At 31.2% G+C, this 11,544-nt stretch overlaps 1 protein-coding gene across 1 annotated transcript; it reads left to right on the top strand.

The window, feature by feature from the left end:
* The first annotated feature begins 4,059 nt into the window (after nt 1-4,059).
* On the top strand, nt 4,060-10,051 carry LOC101508288 (glutamate--glyoxylate aminotransferase 2). The gene is made up of 14 exons (XM_004489730.4): nt 4,060-4,238; nt 5,429-5,575; nt 5,779-5,844; nt 5,944-6,061; nt 6,681-6,762; nt 6,890-6,977; nt 7,053-7,211; nt 7,445-7,618; nt 7,705-7,836; nt 8,016-8,081; nt 8,222-8,286; nt 8,863-8,954; nt 9,040-9,196; nt 9,736-10,051. Exons 2-14 carry the CDS (start codon nt 5,459-5,461, stop codon nt 9,863-9,865), a joined length of 1,446 nt encoding a protein of 481 aa, XP_004489787.1. The 5' UTR covers nt 4,060-4,238; nt 5,429-5,458; the 3' UTR covers nt 9,866-10,051.
* The last annotated feature ends 1,493 nt before the right edge of the window (nt 10,052-11,544 follow it).

The raw sequence follows: 11,544 nt of genomic DNA, 5'->3' as shown, positions 1-11,544 counted from the left end.
GATAAAATACATATGCTTGTGAAGGCGAAATACGTTAGTTTGTTTATTGATTTAGGTCTTTGTCGGGACTATTCATGGGGTGCTGTGACATTGGTTGTCCTTTATGACAATTTGGGAGATGGAGCTATCCACGACACTCGATATTTGGGAGGTTACATGATCTTATTACAAGTATATGATTTATATTAAATTGTGCCATTTATTTATTTATTAAGTTGTGTTATATATGGTGCAGTGCTGGATTTACGAGCATTTCCCTAGCATCTATAAGCGGGGCGATAAAGGAGTGGTTCCTGCACATCTTCCAAAAGCATGTAGGTGGATTGCAAAACATGTTGTTGAATGTGGATTGATGACATATCGTCGGAGACTTGATGCTTTGTTGCTCAAGGATGTAGTGTTTACACCATATGATGATGATCGAGCTAATCATCGGTTTGTATCGATTTCGATGTTCTCTAGATACCTTCGATGTGGTGGAGTCTAAATCCCATATCTGTCGGAGCGATGTCTTCGACAGTTTGGTCGTATTCAGTACATTACGTGTGATGTTCCTCGGGTGCCGAACAATATAGATTGGGAGTGGCAGACTACTATGAGATCATTTGTAGCGGTCTTTCAGAGCCTATATATTGTAGCAGCTTTTCCTAGAGAGGTCACTACAGACTGTTATGCATGGTACTTAAACATTTCACATCCTCTGATCCTCCATCCACCTATTGTTGATGCACCTTCGAGTCCATCTACTGCTGCTGCACATGGTCCATCATCTTCTGTACATGTTGGTCTATCATCGGCACGAGACCGTAGAGTAGCTGAGCTTGTACGTAGGGCCATAGAGTTGGTAGTTCCATTTAGTGAAGTTCATGACATATTAAGTGAGTTAGGTCGCATGTTCCCGGACGACGATTAGTGATTGTGTCATGTATGATTGTGTTATGTATGATAAATAGTGAACATGAATTTCTATACAAGTCACAACATCTCAACTTTTACACAAGTCACCAAAACTAGTTTGCAGCATGTTTTTCAATCTCTAATGATCTAATGAGCAAACTCAACTCTACAAATAAATTAAATAACACAAATTAAAACAAATCACATAAATTAGTAAATCATATTTTCTAAAACAAAACAAATCATAATTTAAAAATACATCTTAGATGTTGTGTTCCCCAAATGCATCACTCTACTGGTATAATCCTTGACAAATATTTCTTTGTAAGGTGTCAACCATGAATCTTTCACATAATCAACAAAAAGGATAATATCGGCACACACTAGCTCAAAGTGTTGCAAGTGATAATCATACTCATCCACACTAGTCGAATATACAATTTTTTTCCCATAAATCCATTACTTCATCTTGTCTATCCTTTTTCACACATTGTTTGCATCTTACCCCAATATTTTTTTCAATATGAAAATGACATAGCAAATGAATTGAAGTAGGAAACACAACACTAATAGCATTCATCATGGCAAGATATCTATCAGTCACAATAATTTTAGAAATTAAATTCTCAGAGACGAACAATTGTCTTACCTTTTCAAATGTTCAGATGAAGTTTTCTTGTCGCTCTTGTTCCAAGTAAGCAAACTCAACCAAAAATGTCAAACTAGTAGACGTGACATCGACAATTTCAAGTAATGGTAACCGATATCTATTTGTTTTGTATGTGTTATCACATATCAAAACAAAATGAAATGTGATTAACAACTTTATACAATCAGGATGCGTCCAAAATATATCTCCCAGAACATCTGAATTCTCTCGCCTTCTTGTCCAATGCACATAATTTTCTTGTTGTATTAACTTCAACAGATGCTGCACTTTTAACTTCAACATAATTTTGACTAGGATTTGTGAGATTATCTTTATTTCTTTCTTTCAAAACATTCAAAATCAATCTTGGTGCAAACTTATATTTTGTCATGTCATTGATAAATTTCCTCTCTTCTTCGTTTAAACGCCCCAAATATGAATGACTGGTTCAAGTATCTAGTAAATCGTGATTGTGTGTTCCACAACGAACACTAATTTTCCATCCTTCACCGATACTTAACGATATACATATGAGTTTAAACAGACAGTTTTCCTTGTGACAACAAGTTACTGTTGATTTTGATTTATATCTTCCACCTCTTTCGCATCCCAAAATTAATTTGTCTTTTCTTTCTCTTTTTTCGGTTGCTTTATTTGATCGAATGGTAACAATTAAAATTCTATTTTGTCTTCCAATATTTTTTGCCCATTCAAATACATCTTCTCGAGAGAGAAATACCTACAAAATATGTTTCAAATAAAACATCAATATATATATATATATATATATATATATATATATATAATAAAAATTTGATCGACGGTGAATTATCAGTAATAATACCTGATCGATGGTGAATTTTTTTTGTAGAATCTATAATCGTTCTTGAAGCAAGAACCTCAACTCAACTCATATCTGATTTCAAAAAGAGTAATAAATTTAATTAATAACAATATTATAATTCCATTTTTAAAAATAAAATTTTAATTATTATTAAAATAATTATGTACATTTTGAAAATTTCTTATAAATTGAAACTTTCGAATTTTTTGAAATTGTATTACTTCAAAGATTTGTGTTTCGAAAATTTCAAATTGATCAAAATTTTAAAAAGTATTGATGATTTCTGGAAAAATGCATTTTGAAAATTTCATGTTCAACATTCACTTTTTTATATTTCGAAAATTTGAAATTTTCGAATGATTAGATAGATTTTGTAATTTTTGAAAGAGGGGGTGATGTATGGAGTGGTAAATTTTTTTAAATATTTAATACATAATAAAAAAGGACAAAATGGTACTTTCGATGGGGATGGAAGATGAAAGATACAAGTGGAGGTGCACAATACAATTCTCATATATTTTTTATAAGTGGTTACTAAACTCTAAAGTTTTCTATATATTGGATTGAACAAACTTTTTATATAATTTTTTAAAATTTTTTTGTAGATACTTCTTCTACATGTTACTACCTTCATCTAGTATTATATACTTCCTTAATACCTAAATAATTATTGAATCGTATTTGATCATTCCACTTATATTAAAAAAGAAAATATTTTTTATTAATTTTTAATATATTATATTAATCATAAAAGCAAAGTGAATAATAATAAGTTGAGATGAGAGGAAGATGTTTACTTTTATGAGTCGCTATAAAAGAATAGCCAAATGAGGTTAATGAAGGATGCAATTGCAAATAAGCATAAGCTCTTAAAAGTGGTTGTGCATATATATAGTAAAAAGCCCAAAACATTATAGTTTATACATCTCCAAAGCATTTGATCATACAAAATCATTCTTAATATTTAACTAAATAAAATTTTGTTTCAAAATATTTCAAAACTAATATTTTATAAAAATAAAAATAAAACATGACAAAAATTATGAAGTAATTAGTAATATAGATACATATAAACATATAGGGGATGCTACAACCATGACCTTCTCACACTCTCTCTATAGTTGTAATATCATAATCTCAACATCTAAAAATCAATTTTTTTTTAAACTGTTGTTTCATTTTACATCACCTCCAACTTAATTGTATACTTGAGCCAAAGCTACTGAATAAGAATAGGATTTGTATGATCACTGACAATTTTTGTAACATTATCATTCTAATTTCTTTGCTATTATTGCATTGATTTTTCAAGGAAATAATGTGACATAAATAAAAGTTCCACCTTTTTACAAAAATAAGGCAAAGAACAAAGAAGAGAAGAGTGAAATAGAATAAATTTAAAGACCATATCCTTAAATAAACAATCAAACAAACAAACATGAACCACTCCACCAAAAGAAAATGACATCAACACATTTTGTCAAAACACAATCAGAGAGACTCAACTCAAAGCCAGAGCCTTGTTATCTACTGACATAACCCTTTAAGCCTAAAGCTAGGCCACAATTCTAACACAAGCATTATCTCTAGCAAAATTCAATAATCCATTTGAACCCTTTTTTTCAGTGGCTATGATTCTGCCATTTTGTTCAACAACTGCCACTGCCACATAAATTAAACTTTTTGCTACAGACAAAAAATAAAAACACACTTTTTTTGTCACATATGTATAACATTGTGAACTATAATACTTCTTGTTTATCATCACCGAGTGTTTCTTCTATCAATCTAAGGTTGTCATAATAACACACTGTTAGGGTCCCCAAAAGCTTCAAACCAATTCTGCAGGTAACGTTTCTCAACTGCGATTGATTCATACAAACATGATGAAACCACCCAGTTGAAATTAAAAGATAAAAATCGAATCTTTTTCCTTTTGTGTCAATTGGGTTTCTGTTAATTTTAAGGATCCTTGATTCCCATTTTTGTTTTACAAATCAAATTTTGGTTTTGTATGATGGGGTTTCTTCAGGAATTTGGAATGGATTGCGAACGGTGTCATGATTTGACTGTGATTTTTGTCGATTTTAGAATGCAATTTTTCTATACTTTGTCTCTTCATTTTCATTAATTTTGAGTTGGGGGGAACTCAGATTCGTGAGTGCGCGTGATTTTGCTGGTTTTCTTTGATTCTGCTATCTTTTGTGAAATTGAATTCTGTTATTCTGTTATCTCTATTATCATGCAAATTTTTGATAGTGCATTTGTTCCATCATAGGGAATATGTTATGTTTCTTAAAGTACTAATGTGTGCTCAGTTCTACTGTGTCCACAGAAATTGATTTTTAGAGTTTAGTTAAAACTAAGTTGAATGTAAAATGGTTTTTCTTTGAATGTGTTCACGTGAGTTGAAAAATAAACTTGAGTGTAAAACTTGCGTTTGGAGTTAAAAACTACAAATTCTAACTTCGAGTTAGAATTAATTATAGAGGAAAAATCATTTTCAGTTGATATCGTGTAGGTTTTGATTTGCGGCGAGTTAGGCAAAATTACGGTAGCACCGCGAATTTGTTTAAGCTTCAAAGTGTAGCTTTTGGCAAAATCGCGGTGGCTCAGTGTGAATCCAAACACGCACAAAGTGTACATAACATATGATCTATGATAAAGTTAGCTCTCCATCCTCTCTAGCCAGATATCTTAGTCGTTGAATTAATTGAACGAATGCGATTTCGCTCGAGAGATAGAAGGGGGCAGAGAGGATCTAATTGCGTATGATTTTGGTACTATGCATCTAGCATGTCAGTCTTTACTTCACTAGTTTGCTTGAATTCTGTTATTGAAAAATCAATAAGATTGCAGTGACATCCCTAAGTTTTTAATTTAAAAATATAACATGTAGTAGAATAAGGCAGTTTTCTGATGTTTTATATCATGAGTAGCAACTAGACGATTCTTATTTTTCTTTAGTCTTTTCCCTCTTTGAATTATTTTGGTTGGCATTTAATTTGTTAGTAGTTCTGTTTTTTGTATTCTTTTAGTGACATCTGCAAGAAATCTTCTACTTCACCATGCCACCAAAACCCTTAGACTATGAGTCGATAAACGAAAATGTGAAGAAGGCTCAGTATGCTGTCAGAGGTGAACTATACCTTCGAGCTACCGAGCTTCAGAAGGAGGGCAAAAAGGTATAGTAGAAATTATTTTGCAGGTTAGATATAGAAAGTTATATCTGCTTGTCAACTTATATATCCTGAGAGTGGATTGCATAAAAAGCTGAGTATATGTTAATGTAAAGATAGTCATATTCTGTATACTATTAGTTTATTAGTTTACTTCTCTCCTCATAGTTGAGTTGCTCAGATAATAACTTGTTTTCAAATATTGGCAGATTATATTCACTAATGTTGGCAACCCACATGCTTTGGGACAGAAACCACTGACCTTCCCTCGCCAGGTTCAGCATAACTACATTATTTCTACTTAAAGTATCTTATTTGTTGATTATGCTAATGTGGTTCGTAACAGCTAACCGATTGCAATTTTTCCTGGGCAGGTTGTTGCTTTGTGCCAGGCTCCTTTCCTACTTGATGATCCTAACGTTGGACTGATATTCCCCGCCGATGCAATTGCAAGAGCTAAACAGTATCTCTCGTTGACATCGGGTGGTTTAGGTATTCTCTTGCTAAAAAAATTAAACAACTTTCATTAACGGAGTACACTGGTCAAAGTTTTGCTATTTTTAGTTTGAATTTTAGATTATTGATGCAATGCCAGACTATGACCATAAATTTTGAGGTACCCTTTATATCTGTTTGCAGAATTTTCCATTTAATTATCGTTATTTTTTCTTGCATAAGGATCCATGATCATTTGTGAGTTAACCCAATAAGAACTTGCTTCAAGAAGATGGTTGCACCTACAAGATATTTGGAAATAGTTTATGTCATGAGAACCAACTATACCGAAAACTTAAGCTGTTAGATAAATGATCATGAATTATTTTGTATCTGACACCCCTCACACAAGATCCCTTTGGCTTCAAATGACATGCAATTGCATAGATCCATTCTACCTTGTGTAAATTTTATTAGAATCATGAATGGTTTATTTCTAATAGTTTAGTTGATCAATTTTCGCATATAATTAGTGGTAATCCACTTGCATCTTACTATGACTATTGCACCTTGGAGTATTTCTCCAGTTCTTCTCTTTAAAACAGATTTAAGAATTAAGACTTTTCTATGATATGAGAATCTCTAGTGATGTGCAGCAACTAATGCTATGCTGTAGGTGCTTATAGTGATTCTCGAGGTGTTCCAGGAGTGAGGAAGGAAGTGGCAGAGTTCATACAGAGGCGTGATGGTTATCCAAGGTATTTATGCTTTCGTACTTGCAACTTTTTCCTATTTTGTATTTTAAAAACCTCTTATAAAGGATCTTAAGTTTAGCTTCCATTTTTTTTTGGTAAAGTGATTAATTACTTCTTCCTCTATTTGTAGCGATCCGGAGTTCATATATCTTACCGATGGTGCGAGCAAGGCTGTGATGCAGATATTAAATACCATCATTAGAGGCCAAGGAGATGGGGTAATATAGTCTTTTTCTTACATTTTGTAGTCACATTGCCCTTTCAAACAATTTTCCAACACTTTTTATTGCCAGATTTTGGTTCCAGTCCCACAATATCCACTCTACTCTGCAACAATTGCTCTTCTTGGTGGTTCTCTTGTTCCGTACTACCTCGAAGAAACAGCGAATTGGGGTCTTGATACTATTGAACTTCGTAGATCAGTTGCTGAGGCTCGCCGTAAAGGATTAACTGTATGTGCTTTTTCTTCACCAATGTGAAGTTCCACTCTATTTGTAGATAGAACTTACAAAAAATGAATGCTTAAATGTTTGGAAGATATTAAATCAATGTGAAAAGCATGAATCTTCTCATATTCAAACCAATTGTTATTGATACTTTTCTTCCTTTTCTTGGTACTGTATTTCTGCTGTGACTAAATTGTGCAATGATGAATTATATTTTTAACATTCTACAATTTGATCAGGTTAAAGCAATGGTGATCATAAATCCTGGAAACCCTACTGGTCAATGCCTTAGTGAAGCAAATTTACGAGAGGTTTTGCAATTTTGTTACGAAGAAAATTTAGTCTTGCTCGGAGATGAGGTTTACCAGACAAATATATATCAGGACGAACGACCCTTCATTAGTTCTAAAAAGGTATATTTACTGCATTGCTAATCCAATGTCTTGCCTTGGTTGTTTTCTTGAGCTAATACTGTAGTTTTTTTACGTTACTCATAAAGGTTTTGATGGACATTGGGCCACCTCTGAGCAAGGAAGTTCAGCTTGTTTCTTTTCACTCAGTGTCAAAAGGGTATTATGGTGAATGCGGACAGCGGGGTGGATATTTTGAAATGGTCAACATTTCTCCAGAGGTTTGTCTCTTCATAATCTTTGATACTGAATTTTCTTGCATTTCTTGTAACATTTGGATAATATAGATTTGTCATGAACTAATATCCATGAAGCTTACGCCACGATGTGAAAGCACATGAATGCTTTTATTATAGCTACACTGCTGATGTTTTTCTTTGATTCTCATTTTCTTATGCAGACAGTTGATGAGATCTATAAAGTTGCATCAATATCACTTAGTCCAAATGTTCCAGCACAAATATTTGTGAGTTAGCACTGAATGCTTTTTTGTTTGATATTTTTATTTTGACTTATTTGTTCAAAATATAATTTTAGCAAAGCCTTGTTCTCTTTTCCCTCTCTCATTTTCCTCATTCTTTACCACATTTTTACCTTGTTTTACAGATGGGACTAATGGTCAATCCACCCAAACCTGGAGATATTTCTTATGAGCAATATCTTAGGGAAAGGTAATCATCCTAAAGACTAATTTGCTAAAGAAAAATGATATTTTGACACAAATGTCAACAAAAATTGACAACAATTTAGATGGTTAACACAGTTCAAATATGTGGTTAATTGCGTTCAATGGGTGGTTAATGAATATAATACAATGTCACTACTCATTAACCATCTGCCGAATATAATTAACTACGATTTTCAGGTGTTCAACTATACATGATATTTATTATAACCATCCAAATTATGTTAAAATGATTGAGGTTTTCAAATACACATGATCTATACTAACTATAATTTGTGTTCAAATATACAGCTGAAAATTGTGGTTAACGAATGACATGCAAAATCGTGGTTAATTGGTTTTGTTGATGGTTAATGAGTTGCGACACTTTGTTATATCTATTAACCATCTACTAAACGTAATTAACTATGTATTTGAATTCCATTAATCGTCTACACTGTTGTCGAATTTTGTTGTCTCATTTTGTTTCTCGCATACCTTTCCAAATGTCTGACTCTGATCTGAAGTCATAAGAAGATCGCTCTTTAGCTAGTAAAAATTGACAATTCTGTATGATATGCAGCAAAGGAATACTTGGATCACTAAGAAGAAGAGCAAGGATAATGACTGATGGATTCAACAGCTGCAGGAATGTTGTTTGTAATTTCACAGAAGGTATAAACGACGGTGTTTCAAAACGACCTTTTCGGACTGTTTCGTGCCTGGTAAACTATTAGTGATCCATTTGAGTTTTGTTCAGGTGCCATGTATTCATTCCCTCAAATTGTATTGCCACCAAAAGCTTTAGAGACTGCTAAACAGGCTGGAAAGGCTCCTGATGTTTTCTACTGTCTCAAGCTTTTGGAAGCTACTGGCATATCTACTGTTCCTGGTTCAGGATTTGGACAGAAAGAAGGGTACACACTCATCCCTTTATTTACTCATATTTATTCCTTTTTCTATGCCATTTTTAGGCTAAATCAGAATTGTTTTTCCACCATAGTGACATTTAATATATCTCTCAAGGAAACTTTAAGAACTACAACATATAAGGGTTTGTTTTCATTTTCAATTTCTATTTTTACTTTTAATTAACAAAATTGTCTCTTGTTTTCACTTTGTTTTCAATACAAAGCTTAGAAAGTAGGAAACATAGTGAAAATAAAGATTAAAAATAGAAAAAGTTTTCTCGAACAATACAATCCTTTTCAACAACATTTTCAATTTTTACTTTGTATGTGAGTGGTTGAAATAACATTTTGTTATTGATTTTTCTTTTTAATTTTAATAGAGAGAATGCATTATCGAAAATACTGAAAACAATGATTTGAAATAACATCTTTTCTAATATTTAATTTATAAGTGAAAATAGAAACAGAAAACATGAGAAGTAAACTGACTCTAAACATTCCATTGGTTTACTTTCTTATGATTCTTTGTACTAAACTTTGTATAGGGTGTTCCATTTGAGGACAACTATATTACCAGCTGAGGAAGAAATGCCTGCTATTATGGATAGTTTCAAAAAGTTCAATGATGATTTCATGGAGCAATATGAAGACCATAGAGGTTATTCAAGGTTGTAATGAAATCATTGTAAAATTTGCATCATACTTATGCATCATAAAACATACCCTGCTTCTCAAACCTTAGGTTTTCTTCTATATATCACTGACAATCATCCATGTATATTTATTTAATTTCTCTTGTGCCTTTATTATATGTTGTGCTATCATGGCAAACAATCATTTTGAATATAATAATTGTCTCTATTGTCCTTTGTCAAAAAATATATATTATATCCCTATGTCATGTGTTTTACAAGTCCCAAGAAAAGCTTCAACCTTATTATATGGGAGATGATGGAGTTTCTTTTGAAATAAATATACTTTTGGACTATTTTTCCCGTATATTCTCTTTGAATTTTTAACCAATTAAAACTTAAACAAAATGAAACATACGAGGCTAAAGAGAGAATATTGATATCGTTTTGAAAAAAATAGATTGGAATTTGAGACATGTCAACCCTTTAAATAGATCAGGGTTAGCTTGAGTGATTAGTCACCATAGTTAATTTTTTGACAAAATACATTCTGATGTCCTTTACAATTTACTATGTTGATTGAATTAGATTTTAAAAGTAATTTAAAAAAATGGTTAAATTTAATAGACTACTACAAACGTAATTTAATATAACTTAAATGTTAATATTAAAAGTAAAATATAACTTAAATGATTAAATAAAAAAATAAAAAGTTAAAAGTTCTAAGTGAAAACTGGACTAAACTTAAAAGAGTAAATTATAACAAAAAAAACTTAAAAGACGAAATTACTACTTTTGTAAACTATAAAGAACTTCGAGATGTATTTTGCTTAATTTTTTTAATCATTCATATGGTATACATCTTTTTCTTTTCATATTCAAAAGTTAGCTAAATACTACATGTCTCTAGTTATAAGCCTTCGTTCTTTTTTTCACTTTTATTATGAAAAATTAGTAAAATAATTAATGTGTTTATTTCATTATGAATGTTTTTAAAATAATATTTATATTTAAATATATTAAACTTGATTTTTTATATTTTAAAATAAATTAATAGTATTAATAAGAGATATATTTAAAAAGATAATAATAAATAATGCATCTGATAAATTGAAATAAAAATATTTATAAATTTCTCCCAAATACTACTTATAATTAGAGCCAAGAGGTTTTATTATAGTGTTGTAAGTACTGTTCAACGAAAAGACATGGTTATATCAACACACTGTACAACTTTAGTTTAAGCTCATTACTTCCTCAATACTACTTGTGTTCACATATTATATGTTTTTTAGTAGATACCAACAAATATAGTATTGTAGCTGAGTTTTGTCCTTTTGCTCCTCTGCACTATATTGGCCATTGATAAATTCGAGCAATAAAAAAAGGACCAATAATTGCTTCCAAAAGTTGCAAATATATGTTGGAGTTTACATTTTGTTTCTTTTGGAATTGCTATGTTCCTTTGGTTTTCTTATTTTAAAATTGTGAGATCATCTAATGTATGTTTAGTTTTATGATAGGATTAACAAAATTTTAACAAGTTATCATGATTTTTTCAATTTTAAAAAATCATTATTTATTTAAATTTAGATAAAGTTTAGGGAAAAAACTGTAAAAAAAAAAGTTTGGGATAAAAAGGACTTTCTTTTCCAAGTTGTAAAGCTATGGGAATCCCATAGGTAAAAGCTATTAATTATGGAATATAGAACATTTAAAAGT

The sequence above is a fragment of the Cicer arietinum genome, chromosome 8, assembly GCF_000331145.2.
Source record: "Cicer arietinum cultivar CDC Frontier isolate Library 1 chromosome 8, Cicar.CDCFrontier_v2.0, whole genome shotgun sequence".
NCBI classification, from domain to species: Eukaryota; Viridiplantae; Streptophyta; class Magnoliopsida; order Fabales; family Fabaceae; genus Cicer; species Cicer arietinum.
The sequence above is the reverse complement of the archived record's forward strand: the minus strand, read 5'-3'. Positions and strand labels throughout refer to the sequence as shown.

Excerpts from the sequence above, each read along its gene's own strand:
- LOC101508288 (XM_004489730.4), top strand. The coding sequence starts at position 5,459 with ATGCCACCAAAACCCTTAGACTATGAGTCGATAAACGAAAATGTGAAG. Across the intron at positions 6,062-6,680 it reads GTTGACATCGGGTGGTTTAG|GTGCTTATAGTGATTCTCGA; the intron begins GTATTCTCTTGC and ends GCTATGCTGTAG. Across the intron at positions 7,619-7,704 it reads CCTTCATTAGTTCTAAAAAG|GTTTTGATGGACATTGGGCC; the intron begins GTATATTTACTG and ends TTACTCATAAAG.